Source organism: Daldinia caldariorum (assembly GCF_022478825.1).
Source record: "Daldinia caldariorum strain CBS 122874 unplaced genomic scaffold F4812scaffold_4, whole genome shotgun sequence".
Lineage (NCBI taxonomy): Eukaryota > Fungi > Ascomycota > Sordariomycetes > Xylariales > Hypoxylaceae > Daldinia > Daldinia caldariorum.
This window is the reverse complement of record NW_025953040.1, coordinates 1,798,543-1,813,411: the sequence shown is the minus strand read 5'-3', so window position 1 is coordinate 1,813,411 and position 14,869 is coordinate 1,798,543. Positions and strand designations below refer to the sequence as shown.

The 14,869-nt window shown below is 47.7% G+C and overlaps 4 protein-coding genes across 4 annotated transcripts; 2 read left to right on the top strand and 2 right to left on the bottom strand.

Annotated features, from left to right (window-relative positions):
- Positions 1-1,040: 1,040 nt before the first annotated feature.
- Positions 1,041-2,985, bottom strand: F4812DRAFT_470119 (uncharacterized protein; the record flags this gene model as incomplete). The annotated part of the gene is made up of 5 exons (XM_047938946.1): positions 2,815-2,985; positions 2,700-2,755; positions 2,448-2,651; positions 1,695-2,378; positions 1,041-1,624 (listed from the first exon to the last, which is right to left on the bottom strand). Exons 1-5 carry the CDS (start codon positions 2,973-2,975, stop codon positions 1,041-1,043), a joined length of 1,689 nt encoding a protein of 562 aa, XP_047792478.1. The 5' UTR covers positions 2,976-2,985.
- A 517-nt stretch (positions 2,986-3,502) lies between these two features.
- F4812DRAFT_421697 (uncharacterized protein) lies at positions 3,503-4,990 on the bottom strand. The gene is made up of 4 exons (XM_047933583.1): positions 4,866-4,990; positions 4,622-4,798; positions 4,257-4,568; positions 3,503-4,197 (listed from the first exon to the last, which is right to left on the bottom strand). Exons 2-4 carry the CDS (start codon positions 4,796-4,798, stop codon positions 4,138-4,140), a joined length of 549 nt encoding a protein of 182 aa, XP_047792477.1. The 5' UTR covers positions 4,866-4,990; the 3' UTR covers positions 3,503-4,137.
- Positions 4,991-5,135: 145 nt separating this feature from the next.
- On the top strand, positions 5,136-11,197 carry F4812DRAFT_421695 (SNF2 family N-terminal domain-containing protein). The gene has a single exon (XM_047933582.1). It carries the CDS (start codon positions 5,433-5,435, stop codon positions 10,698-10,700), a length of 5,268 nt encoding a protein of 1,755 aa, XP_047792476.1. The 5' UTR covers positions 5,136-5,432; the 3' UTR covers positions 10,701-11,197.
- A 273-nt stretch (positions 11,198-11,470) lies between these two features.
- On the top strand, positions 11,471-13,356 carry F4812DRAFT_316106 (uncharacterized protein). The gene is made up of 2 exons (XM_047931388.1): positions 11,471-11,836; positions 12,053-13,356. Exons 1-2 carry the CDS (start codon positions 11,623-11,625, stop codon positions 13,123-13,125), a joined length of 1,287 nt encoding a protein of 428 aa, XP_047792475.1. The 5' UTR covers positions 11,471-11,622; the 3' UTR covers positions 13,126-13,356.
- The last annotated feature ends 1,513 nt before the right edge of the window (positions 13,357-14,869 follow it).

Genomic DNA, 14,869 nt, shown 5'->3' with positions numbered 1-14,869 from the left:
TCGGAATTTACGATCGAGGCAATGAAAACGCACTCTTGGGGTCTAATTTCGAAGCTATTATCCAAACGAGGAGTGATCCTCGTCCTTGGCGGCTTCTTGATCGTTTCTATAACTCTTATTCCGGAGGGATTCAGACCACTGACAGGCTGTCTTAGCTGTTCTTTGAAACTTCGTATAATATCCTCTTCGTTCCGCCTATAATTCTCTGAGCCTTTCCTCGCATTCAGATAGACTTGGGAATGGGTATTTATTAGCCATTGTGATGTTTTGAAGATAGGGGCTTTATCTTCGGTAAACTTCGGAGACAACTACTATCAGACCACGAGCAAAGTACTGTAGGATATCAATTCTTGGCCCTACCTAGGTAAATAAACCACTGCAAAATGAAGTGTAAGATAGAAGCCTACCAGCGTTACTCCCGTTGGAATGGAGCCATAAATGTACTACATTAGTTACTTTCTTCTGTATGGTATCAACGCATAGATCGGTCTTGTTCTAATCAAGGTAGCGAACGTCGAAACCGTCAAGACAGCTACAGTTCCTGTCAGGGTTGCATTTAGCCACTAGCTTGGCTATTTGCTTTACATGCTTTTTCTTTAACCATTTGAATGTCTGTGTATAAAGTGCTATTTTTCTGTGAGCACGTACTCGCAAAGTTGTCTTAATCTATCTATACTTATTTCAGCCAAACATCGAGTCTTGCTTTCCTTTTCGTGATAATAGTTTACAAGGGCGCGACCTATAGCTTAGGTTAGGTAGGCTTTGTCTTAACCCCCCTTTTAAGCCCAAGAATATTTTGCAAGCCAACTCGAGGTTGTCGGTAGTATTAAAAACAAACCGGTGACCATGTTTTCCATATTAGGTAGTAAGTTAATAATAAGCCCTTCCAGCAAGAATCCCATGATGCATTCGCCACAATACTAGGTTATAAAACAGCCACCAGACACTCCATCCCTCTCAATTGGTCCAATAATCAGATGAATATTCAATGATCTTCCAAAATAAGGTTGTTACTGTGAATGTACTCGGCAGAGTTTTGTCTACATTGATACCGCGAATTGCTCGTCGAGATCGATTTGGATTCGAGGGCTGTTGGCCAGCCCTTCAATAGGGTCATCAATTCCTTTACCACCAGCCGGCGTGAAGTGGCGAGTACGTTTGATGTTCTTTTCTGAACAGCCTGTAATGCGGATCTCTGGGGCCGTTTCGCCACATACATGAGAGTTTACATTCATGTGGGGAAAGACATTAGGACAACTGGCGAAGTCATTACCAAAATCAGCTATAGACGTCGATCGATTAGTGAAGACAGCTGAGAATGCGCCCTGGCTTGGAGGAGAGTTGCTTGAGCTATTGTCCCGCGTTTCCTTACCAAGGCTGCCGAATGACGGCTGCGACATCTTGCGCATCTCGACATGATCTATGGTTGGCGTATTCTCATTCGGCGAGTCCTGGTAAAGTCGATTCTCCTTGCGCGACTTCACTTCAGGGGCTGATGGGACAATGCTTCCAGCATGAACAGGAAGCGGATGTGGTTGATTCAACAATGAATGCGTTAGAGAATTTGCGAGCTCGGAGGAGAAATTGGCGTGGCTAGTATTGAAAAAATCGTTTATCGAAGTACCTGTAATTGAATACTTGTCAGCCTCACTCAGTACGTTTGAGGTGGTAATGAAGATGATGGGCTAAGATACCTCCAGGTGTGCCGATCTTACTCACGTCCAGGTTGAGGTCGTCAATGAAATTTGCCCCAACCAAGGTCGTCGGTGTGTTCGATGGTACTTTGGGATCATTGGTGTTGCTATCTGCGTCTCCAAGATTAGACGCTGAGAGGTCTAAAAATTGATGGTCTGATACGCCTCGAGTAGTGTTAGGATTGCTCAAACCGTAGTCGCGCAAGCTAATATCAGAACGTGATGCCTTACTAATACCGGTGCTCCTCCGGGTGGCTGCAGTGTTGCAATTAGACTTGCCACTGTTGGCGGGTTGGTTGAACCCAGATATGGGCCCAAAGCTGCCGGTTGTCCAGTCAAAGCAAGCAGTAGCTTCAGATTTCTGCGTGCTAAAGGGATCTGCCCAAACAGACCCAGACCCGGATCCCGATCCAGTCTCGTTACGTTGTAACAGTGCCTGGGTATTAGGCATAGAACTGAGCAAACCGTTGGTATTTGCCTGCGTTAAACCTGGAGGACAAGGAGTATAGCCAGATGAGTTTGATGTTCCTTTCATGTAGCTTGTCGTTCGACGACGGGGGGAGTGAAGATGAGCATCCGCACCGTCTTCATGGTGCTGTGAAGGAACAGGCATGGTAGGGTTGAAAGGGGTGCGCCGCCACATGCCAGGATTCGGCCACGCAATACCAGAGCTCTCGAGGATATCTGCAACGCAAACCTGTTAGTACCTATCAAATATCTCCACACGCCAAAATAGAATATTGGGTTGTCTACCAAGAGGAGCATGTTGGAAGGAAAATGCTACAATATTCTTGACTCGTTCGATGGGAACACTTAAAGAATCCCTCGGAAACCCTTCGCTAATGATGATTTTGATTCTTCCTATTTCGTCTGCCGGGCTCCAATAGCTTTGCTGGAGAACTTCGCTGCGGAACGGAGGGAATCTGAGAGTTTCCAGATCACCATTTTTTGTGAAATCTACTCATGGTTAGCTGTTTAATCTAACTTTTGGTGAGATTTAATTACCAAAACTATGATTGATCAATTGAGGCCACGGTCCAATGCGGGTTAATGCCGAGGAACTGGAGGGCAGCTTGATCAGTGGCTGTCCAAACTCAAGATATTTGGATTGAGGACATACGCGACTAGACGGCCGTCAATCAAGACTCGTGCCTCGAACTTGACTAATTCTGGGTGTTTACTGTAGTTTCTGGTGAATTGACTGATATCGGGTGTCTTCCAGGAGTGAAGTGAGATGTTGAATTGGGTGCCCGGGGACAGTCCTGGCATGAAACATGTCATGGTTGGCAAGCCGTACGATCCGTGGCTATATGCAAATTCTTAAGACACATTTCTAAATTAGCCGGTTTGTCCTGAAGAGACTAAAATATGAAGACATGTTACTTGTGTCTAAGGACTAAGGGCTGATTTGAGATACAAAAGCATCTCGATGGGATACATTGCGAGGAAATGTTTAGGTACTCACCATTATCGTGGACCACATGGCAGTTAGTCTTGAACTCCTTCATTGGGATTTTAGAATCTCTGGGAAATAATAGCACATCCCAATCTTCAAAACGCATCTTCACTGACTTGAGGATATTGAACGGCGGGAGTAGAGAAACCTCAAAAGGATATCTGGTTGATACAACGAACAAAACTGGGAATATAGTTGATCACTTTCAAGAGGCATTCGCAGGAAATGTGTGTTCGATAGTATTTTGTGTTTAGTAGTTGGTGAAGTGGACTGAGGTAGAAGTTGAATATTGTAAGTTGTTTGGGAGAGGATGAAATATTGAAAGGTACGTTAGGTAGTTGACGAAATTTCATGTGAACAATTTGTCTATTAAGGCAATGACTCCCTCGAAAGTTCCCAATTTATTATATAACAGTTATCTATTTCGTATGTATATTGAAGGTACGGAACTCTTAGAGCTAAATAGAAGGTTTAGGTAAGTACCTCCTAGGTACCTTTGGTATGTGCAGGAGCGATTCCCGACCCCTATGAGCTCAGGTAAGCAGTTGTATATGCTGGGTAGGTACCTAAGGTATCCTCAACTTATAGGCAGGTACCTAACCTGATGAGCTAGCTAAACAATATTACAAGAGAGAAAGAGGCATTAGCATAGGTAATATTATGCATCAGTGCCTAGGTAGTTCTGGAGTTCTGGAGTTGATATGCTTGGAAACTTAAACTTATAATAATGCAAAGTAAATTATGACCTCGAAGATAAAACGTTTTTATCAGACCAAAGTCCACATGGAACGAGGAATAAAATAAAAACTTGTGATATCCATGGCCTATGAAATTGGACAAGTTAAGACTAGTGCTCTACAGGATGAATAGTCTTGACCGACTTGTCTGCATGTTCGTCTGATATCGCTTTAGTTGTCAGGCTGATCCGTATCGTATTTAGTCTCTTTAGACAAAAATCTGCCCTAGTTAATATATGTACAAACGTCTTTAATCTTCTTCTTCTGTTGCTCCATTTTGATACGGCTCTGGGTCACCAGGAGCTCTTGCCTATAAGTATCGTTAATATCACGACCATATTTACTAACTCAAATCCACTATTAACTTACCCGCACAGCACCAGGGCCGCCTAGCTCCCGTTCAAGACCACCCTCAAATTCTCGGGGGAAAGACGGCTTGTCAGGATATAGTCTTCCGATCACCCAGCATACTCCGACGAAGGTAGCGATGAATGCGCCAATTTGCAGTAATCCCTTCCCAGAAGAGACCCAGGTGTACTCGTATGGAGAGAATATGCCGAGAAGGTCATTGTCCTCATGGACCGGCTCTCCGTAGTTTCGTCGTTCCTGCTTGTCCCACCAATCGCCATACGGGTCGCGGAATTGTCGCTTGATCGCCGGCGGGTTAATGTAGCCACCGTTCTGTGTGCGTCAGTTATGAGTAGATGGCTAACCAACCCCAAAAGCTAACTGACCAAGTTCGGATCTTGAGCATCTGTGAGTACTGGGTTGTCCGGGTACTTCTCCTCTATGATTGCCTGGTCATTGAACGACTGTGGAAGGAACGTGCGTTGTTGGATCATGGGTAGTCTTCGCGACGCCAGCGACGCCGACCGGAGAGCCGAAGCCCTTACAATTCGCTGAGCAAGCATCTAGTAAAGAAGGTATGTTAGCTATTTGAAAATGATGGGATAATTAAGGGTATCAATTACAACATACCGTAAGGATTATCGGCTCGAAACCTCGAAACTTTTTAATGCTTTTGGTACCTTTGTTGCTAGTAATAGCATTTGAAGCTTGGAAGGATGACCACTGACCACTGACCACTAACGATGCAGGCTTACTAATAATATTTAGCCTTTGTGCCAAGGCTTTAGCTCCTTTGGAGATCTACATAATATGTACAGGCATTATTTGTACTTTTCCACCGTGCATACGCGAAGAACTACACGTATGCATTATGCCCTCCAGGTATAGGCGTGGAAGATGGGGGAATTACGCACGGATCACGTTTATTCTCTTACTTCTACTAGCTGCGTTTAGGTATTCATGTCCAAGGCAAGGCGGAGACCCGAGGAAATTTTTGAATCATCATCAAACCGCTGATGAATAGCAATTTTGAGACGAAATTCATCGTTATTATTGTTCTAATGCTCTGTGCAAGCTTAAACTTCGTCATGATAATGCCACGCTAATTCTCTATCTCTGGACATAGTTTTTATCTCATCCGATGTTCATTTCAGCGAGATCCGCGTCTTCTTTCTTTCCTTACACCCCTGGACAGCTATGACGGCTACCGCGTCGCCCGAGTCTGCGCCTTCACACAACACCACAAATCCCACAAACCTAAACAGTGCAAATAACGAAATATCCGAACCAATTCCCGAAAACTCTGCCGCCCCGTCAGATAATCCACATAACCTCGATATAAAATCAGAAAAATCTACCACCGACCAATTGTCTTCAACAAAGGCCGAGACAAATGGCACCAGTACAGATCAAGCCGTTGACGAAACCCCCGTAAAAAATGATGATATTGACGAGAGACCTTCTAAGCGTCGCCGAATACGTGACACAACACCCCATAGCGCACCTCGTCGACCTAAGCCCGAATCTCCTCCGTGGAAGAAGATAGAGGCTGATGGGCCCACCACTTTCACCGAAAATGGCAAACGCAGGTCTGGACGCACAAACCCGGTGCCCTTGGAGTTGCAGCCACCGAGTAACAAGAGGATGACCCGAGGGGCTCTCCACAACCATCAACCTTCTACGCCGGCCAAGGACAAGCGCCCGGTAACTAGCAACCAAGTGAGCGGTTCTCATAAGCACGCTCCAGCGGCCAAGAATACTTCGTCTAAAGCTTCTACGCCTAGTGCCAAGCCGAACACCAGAAAATCTCTGACCAATGGCTCCAAACCTTCGGCCAAAGCTCGAAGGCGCTCCCCGTCTCCCCCGCCTCATACGACACCGCCGAGACGATCTACTCGTACACGACGTAACTCGAGGACTCATCGAGATGTTATCGATACTCCTGATGGCAGCTCAAATCAGCCCGCCGATGAAAGTCCAAACTTGCGCCCAACAAAGATTCGGCTACGGTTGAAAGGGCCTAGCATTCCCACTGTTCACCCAGCTCAAGTCAATGTTTTCCCAGGTCAAACTGTAGCGCGTCCCAAAATAGCGACCGATTTTCGCGAATTTGTAGACCGGGCGCCAACCGTAGATGTCAAAGACGGTGGCTGGTTCGACCTTGCCGACGAAGGAGACCCATATACGCAGGAGGCGGCTGAAAGAGATGCCAATGCTATTATTCGTATTGAGGCCGAAACAGAGCCTGGTGGACTGCTTAGCGAAGAACGTTCTTCGCTATTTGTCCCGGAGCCTGTCGAAGAACCTCCACGACAGTGGGCGCATATGGATCATCTTGTCAAGCAGATGGCTAATTTTCGGAAGCTGATGTTGATGGAGCAGCAAAGACATAAAGCTACGGCAAAGCGATTAGCTGAAGCCTGTCGGGACGAGTGGATACGTCGACAACCCAAGACTACTGAGCAAATCGAAGCCGAGGCCAAGGCAGCATGGATTGTTCGATATAGAATTGTTGTTAAGGCTGTCGCTGGGACATGGGAGAACGTCAAAGCCGAGGTTAATCGACGTCGCCTAGAGGAATGGGAAGCCGCCGAACAAAAGCGAGTTAAAGCTGCGTTGAATGAAGCTGTTAGCATGTCGGAGCTCAAGCTACAGGCTCGCCGAGCACATTTCGATTCCGAACTTCAATCTGACGAAGATGAAGGACTAGAAGGATCAGATGAAGAAGCTGATGAAGAGGACAACGAGGTAGGTTCTGATGAAGAGTTATCTGATGAAGCATCAAGCGAGGACGAGGGCGAAGATGAGGATGAGGATAATATGTCTTCTTCCGATGATGATGACGATGACGACGCAAAGTCAAACAGCTCCAATGAAGGTCTCACGCAGGACCAATTAAGACAGAAATACGCGAATATCCCGGATCTGGCACTAGATGACCAAGGCGAGACTACGGACGAGTCCATTGATATGGATGATGATTTGGGATCAAGTGATGACGGGGATATGGATAGCGGTGGTGAGAATGGTGAATCAGAGGAAGAAGATGAAGATTCGGACGCTGATGAGGAGCCCTCCGGGTTATTGGGTCTTTTCTTCGGCAAATCCGAGCTTCAAAAGATGAAACAGGAGGCAGCAGCAGCTGAACCGCCACCGCAGCATGATGTTGAAATGGCAGATGCGCCGGAATCTGCACTTGTTAACGGAAGCGGTGCTTCAGGTGATCTTACATCTGAGAAGAACGCGAAGAATGATGCAGCAATACATAACGTAGATGCACAAGATACAGCGTCAATGGCGTTAACGAACGGAAAGGAGCACGTTGGGGACTCTATTCCTAAGGATCAAGTGACAGCAAACTCGTCCGATATTGCGGCTACTACGGTTGCACCACCGGAAAACCCGTATGAAGCTAACAAGCCTGATGTTCTCGTCACAGTACCGGAACCGTTACAGGCACAAGATATCGAAATGGAAATCATCGAAGCGGTTAAGGAAGTCAACGATGATATCAACGAGAAGAAATCGTCTTCGATAGCGGAACCAAAAGTAAATGCGATACCAAGCGTCGAAATTATAAATGCGTCGCCAGATCAGCCACAAGTACAAGCGACTTCGGATACGGATGCAATCACAAACCCTCCCAGTCGTGATCGGAGTCAATCACCTCGGACATCTGACACCAAACCTTCGGAAGTTGACACGCCATCTTCTGTCGTCAAGTCAGGTGCAAGCAGATCAAGTTCGCCCCAGTACCAAGTACCGAGGACGGATGTTCCATTTTTGCTTCGGGGAACGTTACGTGAATACCAACATTTTGGATTGGATTGGCTTGCTGGCCTTTACAGAAATCAAACTAATGGTATTCTTGCGGATGAGATGGGTCTTGGAAAGACCATCCAAACAATCGCTCTCTTAGCCCATCTAGCTTGTCATCATGAAGTATGGGGTCCTCATCTGGTTATTGTCCCGACTAGTGTCATGCTGAACTGGGAAATGGAATTCAAGAAGTGGTGTCCTGGATTTAAAGTCTTGTCCTATTATGGTAGTATTGATGAACGTAAACGAAAACGCCAAGGGTGGAAGACTGATGACATGTGGAATGTGTGCATTACATCCTACCAAATCGTTCTGCAGGATCAGCAAGTCTTCAAGCGTAGACAGTGGCATTATATGATCCTTGATGAGGCTCACAACATCAAGAACTTCAAGTCCAAGCGCTGGCAAACGCTGCTCACATTCAATACTCGAGCACGGCTCTTACTTACAGGCACGCCATTACAGAACAATCTGACCGAGTTGTGGTCGCTGCTGTTCTTCTTGATGCCGTCCGAGAACGGGGTCGGTGGATTTGCAGATTTAGCAGAGTTCCAGGATTGGTTTCATAAACCAGAATCTCAAATCTTGGAGAGTGGCCGAGAGCAGATGGACGATGAGGCTCGTGCAATCATTGCCAAACTGCATAAGGTGCTCAGACCTTATCTCCTGCGGCGACTGAAAGCAGATGTCGAAAAACAAATGCCAGCCAAATATGAGCATGTCGAATTTTGTCGGTTATCGCGCAGACAGCGTGAATTATACGATGGATTTCTAGCCCGTACGGACACCAGAGAAGCTCTGTCTTCGGGCAATTACATCTCGGTTATCAACTGCCTCATGCAACTACGTAAAGTTTGCAACCATCCAGACCTCTTTGTCGAGAGACCGATCATGACATCCTTCCGGCAACGTAGGTCAGTGCTAGCCGATTATGAGTCGACTGAAAGCCTCATTCGAGGGAAGCTGCTCCAAGATAAGCCAATGACTATCGTCAGCAAGAGTTTTCTCAACCTCATTCCAACCCAGTACGAGGACTTATCAAGGTCGGTATGTGACCGCGTTTATCAACTTAGTGCCCACCGTCCATTAATGGACCTTCGCGAAGCTCAGAAAGCCCGATCCCAAGCTGCTTATACAAATCTGGATCCTGCTACTGTAGAGTCCAATATTGTATATCTAGAAAGCGCGGCGCGATGGGGTCGTTTTGAAGAATTGCAACATTGCGTCTATCTAAACGCACTCAGGCGACAGCAGCGTCCAATATACGGCAAACAACTTACAGATTTCTTGACTCTTGGTATCAGTGCGCGACCGCACAAGCCTCGTCCAAAGGTTCCACAGAAGATCATGAGCTGGTTCGAAGAAGATTCAGTTGTTTTAAAATCAATCGTGCCAACGCTCGATCAGCGTGCGGCGTCCATGAAGACTATTATCTCTAAGTTTGCCTGTGTCACACCGGCAGTTGTCACTCGGGATGTTGACCGATTTATACTCGGCTCTAATGGTGTAGAAGCGTTCAACGAGACGAATCTAAAATTATCAGCTCCGGTACGGCATTCGCCGTTCATGCAGAAAGAGGCACCGCTCGATCCATGGCACGAAGCTCGTATGAGGCTCAGTATTCAATTCCCTGACAAAAGACTGCTACAATACGACTGCGGAAAATTGCAGGCACTTGACCGTCTGTTACGCAAGTTGCAATCTGGCGGCCACCGTGCCCTGATCTTTACACAGATGACGAAGGTCCTTGATATTCTCGAACAGTTCCTAAACATTCACGGGCACAAATATCTACGGCTCGATGGTGCTACGAAAGTAGAACAACGACAAATATTAACAGATCGCTTCAACCATGACACACGGATTCTCTGTTTTATATTATCTACACGATCAGGTGGTCTTGGAATCAACTTGACTGGAGCTGACACTGTTATCTTCTATGATCAAGACTGGAACCCTGCGATGGACAAGCAATGCCAAGATCGATGTCATCGTATCGGCCAGACAAGAGATGTACACATCTACCGTCTGGTAAGCGAGCATACTATTGAGGCGAATATTCTTCGCAAGGCGAGTCAAAAGCAGATGTTGGACGATGTCGTGATTCAGGAGGGCGGTTTTACTACCGACTACTTCAATAAGCTTTCGGTGCGTGACGTTATTGGCGGCACCCCAGATGAGACTGATGTAGTCGGCGACGCAATGGACCGGGTTCTCGGCGGTGTGGAAAGCAGTGATCAACGCACAGTGGGACGAGTTCTCGAACAAGCCGAAGACCGTGAAGATGTAAACGCTGCTCATGTCGCGGAGAAAGAGATACAAGAAGATGAAGCAGATTTTGCTGAGAAGCCGGCAACTGGGAGTGCATCCGGATCTTCAAGTACTAGGCTGGGTACTCCCATAACCCGGGATGGATCTCTTGCGCCGGGCATTGCAAGGTCAAATCTCGGATTGTACTCCGAATCGGCAAATGTGGATAACCCATCCGAAGAGATCGAGAATAACGCGTGGGGAGAGGCGATTCACAGCATCGACGAGTATATGCTGGCTACAATGGGCAAGCAGCTCGAGGGTACAGTATTAGAGCTCCCCAAGGATAAGAAAAAGAGCAAAAGTAAAAAGGGCAAGGATACCCGCAAGCGTTGATGTCAGCCACCCATACGAGTTACATCCTGTTCCTTGCAGCTCTAAGGCCTGTTAGGGAGAGCAACTCAAACAATCAAGCTGCATATTACGGAGTTTGATGTCGTCTATAGCAGACCAATGTGTGCAACACGCAAACGTTCGTTGTAAAGACAAAACAAAAATGTGAGCGATAAACACTGGGAATAAGCATGGAGATAGGTTTATACATTGCATATATTGGTGTTTTTTGCACGACAGCGGCAAGGGAAAAGCGGCGTATTGAAAGGACTTCACATCACATTGGTATGATAGGCTTAGTGCGTGTTGGAGTTGGGGATGTCACGAAAAAAAGAGCAATTAGAGACCTGTATCTGTATAAGCCGGGAGTACTAGTAGATAATAATGTGACGAAAAGACGAGAGATGACCGCACACAGCGGACTTCACCACTTTATAAAACAAAAAAAATCAATAGTAACCTTCAATACAGTTTATGTGAGGAGCTATATAAGAGGTGAGGCTAAAAGAATGGACGATGACGCCGGCAAACTGTGGCCGCTACTATATAAAAGAAGAGCCGATATATTTCCCCGCGTCGGATCCACCAAGGAGAACCGACGAACCGTTCGACTCGTCTAGCTAGCAGCGGGTAAACCCGAAGAGTTGGTTATCTTTGTTTATATAAAAGCAGCCAAGAAAAGTCTCTTATAAATGTAGTATTAGCTATGGAGTAGTAGTAGTCCGGTAAACAAAAGGTGAAAAATAAATTCGAAACAGGCAAACGACGAGACAGAGGGCTAATATCGCGGGGGCTCTAAATCGACACTAATAACGCTGTTCTCGCAGTAGACGAGCAATAGTTTCAACGGCACTTATTTAAGAGTCTAGATCACCTAGGACTTTGGACTACAGAGAGCAAGTTATCGTTCACGAGCGCTTTTAAGATGGCATCCCAGACGACTCAAGACGCCCAGCATGAGAGCTTTCGGCAGTACCTACCAGATCTAAACACTCCGCGGTTCCAGGCCATCGCAAAGAATGATGCGTACGGCCATGCGAAGGAACTCCTGGAGCATCATAGACCGCCTTGGCTATATGGGCTGTATTTACATTGGCGAAAATTATTCGAGGAGCCATTTAAAGGTGTGACTAACGATGGTACGTATACTTTCTCACTTTTTTCACCTTAGTCTGCCTTAACCCCTGAAAACCCTCCAGCCGAGAGTGAAGAAAATGGAATAGATAGTAGGTACCTAGGTAGTTTTAATAGATGCTGTAAAAGGGGCATATTTATATAATAATAATAATAATAATAATAATAATAATACAGTACCTATGTTAGCAAGATATACGTACAAGACTAACGAAGCCTAGGTGTCGTCCGGCCCAACCTCTTCGAGCTCCGCGACGAAGGCGTGCCCATCGACGCCATTACCAGCGCCGCCAACGCCATCATCGCGCAGCTGAGCGCCGAGCAGACGGTTCGCACACTCCTGCACATCGACTCCCCGGAGTGGCGGTCGTGGTCGAACCCAGAGTTCCTCGTGAGCGACAAGGGGATCCGACTAGACGAGATCACGCCCTCGCTACGGGACTCCGTCCTGTCCCTCCTCGAAACCACTCTCAGCCCCGAGGGCTACGCCAAGGCCCGCGCGGCCATGCGCATCAACCATTTTCTCGGGGAGCTGGTGAACGCGCCGAGGGTCATGAACGAGCACAGCTACAACTTCGTGCTGTTCGGGACTCCCGCCGTCGACAGGCCCTGGGGCTTCTCGTTCTACGGCCACCACCTGTGTCTCAGCGTGTTCCTGCACAAGGCCCAGATCGTCGTGTCCCCCTGGTTCACGGGCGCGGAGCCCAACGCCATCGACTCCGGCCCGCACGCGGGCACGCGCATCCTGCACGAAGAAGAGCGTCTAGGCCTGCAACTGATGCAGAGCCTGAGCGCGGAGGACAAGAAACGCGCTACGGCCTACGAGGAAATGAAAGATCCCAACATGCCCCGGGGCCGCTGGAACCACGACGACCAGCGGCACCTATGCGGCGCGTACCGGGACAACCGCGTGGTTCCGTACGAAGGGGTTCTCGTGGGCACGCTGCCCCCCGCGCAGCAGGATCTCGTGCGCGCGATCCTGGCGCAGTACCTCTTGTACCTGCCGGCGCGGTCGCGCGAGCTCAGGGTGCGCGATTGCGCGGCGCGCTTCGGTGAGACGTACTTCTCGTGGATCGGAGGGCACGGGGACGCGGACCCGTTCTACTACCGCGTGCAGAGCCCCGTGATGCTGGTCGAGTTCGACCACCACTCCGGGGTTTTCCTGAGTAACACCCGCCCGGCCAAGTTCCATATCCATACTCTGCTGCGCACGCCGAATGCGGGCGATTATGGCGTCGCGCTGAGGAACCAGATTGAGCCGGCGGTGCAGCAGGAGTATGTCTGGGAGGAGTAGCGTCTAGGTAGATATTTATTTCTATCTGGATACCTACCTAGGTTAGGAATGTAAAATTGTATGTGGGAAAAGGGGTAGTGGGAAATACATATAGTATGCGCTTCACTTCAACATGAATAGCTCCACAAAAGGAACAGTGTAGTAGATAACGTTGATGTATCGAGGCCTATTTGAAGCATTCTGTTACATGTTAACTTTGCTGTTGCCCTTTCCTCAGTTTATTAGGTTGTGAATCGCGGCGTGAACTTAATCAGTCCGAGAGACCATAACCTTAACATCAAATACTTGCTAGAGCTTGTAAACTAACCTATTGGTAATAACTTACCAGGCACATGAATGCCACAGAGTGCGTTCCTAATGTAATATAGAGACACCTCCTTAAGACTTGACATGCAGTATCTGATCTATATTGACACAGATATACTACCAGATGAGTCTGTATACCTGAAGGTATCTATCACATGGGAGAGAACCCGGCGCTTACATCGCCCCACAGAACAACACATAAGACACTCTTAGCAGGTAAAAATATGTATATCAAAGTCAAACATCCCACACTCGTACACATGTTATATAACATCATACATAGACCAATGTTAGCAAGACGCACCATCCCACCATCCGGGTCACTAATCTAATATATTAAACCTGAAGCCAGAAAACCCGAGGCCACCTAGTTAGTTTGGGTTGCCTAGGTAGGTACCTAACTTAACCTACTGACCTACATATACCTACCTAGGCACCTAGTATTTCCACATACACACCACACTCACTCTCCTATCCAACCAACCCAAGAGAAGAGCCGGCCAGCCTAACCCATTCAAGGCTCGAGTTCTCACGAGAGCAGCAGTACACACGCACATACATACATACGGGGTCCACCCAAACCGGACAACCACACCCATCTGGCCCTCACGACGCAAGGAAGTGGATAAGACCCCCATCCACTCGTCTCCCCCCCTTCCCCTCCCCCTCCATCTCTGTCCCTCCTGTCCCTCTGCCGCACCCGCGCCGGTTTCAAACCCGGCTCGGCCATCCACGGAGCCGTACCACTCACCAACCCACGGCGTACGATCAGCGGAGCACAAAGAAAGAAGAAAGGAAGGAGGTGGACTTGCGTAGTAGCGCCGTAGCCTACCTCCTACCAGTTACTTGTCCGACTTGTCAGATAAAGTACCTTAATTACCTACCTACCTAGATACCTTAAGTTCCTAACCTATCCCACGTCGGCTCGTGATCAAGCCGAGTCTCTTCTACAATTCGCTTGCTTGCTTGGCTCGTTTGTTCTCCAGTATTAGAATGGAAAGAAGCAAAAAAGATGCTACGATTATTCGAAAACGGAGACGATCGTGTGTGTGTGTGGATCGGCGGGCCCCTTTGCTACCTAGGTACCTACCTACATACTAGAAAACACTAAACTACTCGTAATGCGATTTCCTGAATTACCATCGTGCATACGCGAGCCAAATCTCTACCATACCGCGAAGGCACATTTCCCCACTGCCGCGTGATTGAGGCCAGGCGAATGCAATCTAAGCTCCAGTGCGTACGCTCTGGTTGCTGCCAAGGTATCCGCTTCGTTTGCTGTGAATGTAAATGAGGACAAAAAAAAAAAAAAGAGGGGGGGGGGGGGGGGGGGGGTAAGTAGCCCCAAACGGGTTTTGGCAAGTTGGAAAGGATATTTTTAGGATTTTGCAACCCCAAAATGTAAGTGGGCAAAGTGCCAAACCCGCAATGGCATTTC

Bases quoted from the DNA above. Each gene is read 5' to 3' on its own strand.
- F4812DRAFT_316106 (XM_047931388.1), top strand. From the start codon at position 11,623: ATGGCATCCCAGACGACTCAAGACGCCCAGCATGAGAGCTTTCGGCAG. The intron at 11,837-12,052 runs GTACGTATACTT...AACGAAGCCTAG, and splicing joins TAAAGGTGTGACTAACGATG to GTGTCGTCCGGCCCAACCTC.
- F4812DRAFT_421697 (XM_047933583.1), bottom strand. From the start codon at position 4,798: ATGCTTGCTCAGCGAATTGTAAGGGCTTCGGCTCTCCGGTCGGCGTCG. The intron at 4,569-4,621 runs GTCAGTTAGCTT...TGACGCACACAG, and splicing joins ATGCTCAAGATCCGAACTTG to AACGGTGGCTACATTAACCC. The intron at 4,198-4,256 runs GTAAGTTAATAG...CGATACTTATAG, and splicing joins GCGGCCCTGGTGCTGTGCGG to GCAAGAGCTCCTGGTGACCC.
- F4812DRAFT_421695 (XM_047933582.1), top strand. From the start codon at position 5,433: ATGACGGCTACCGCGTCGCCCGAGTCTGCGCCTTCACACAACACCACA.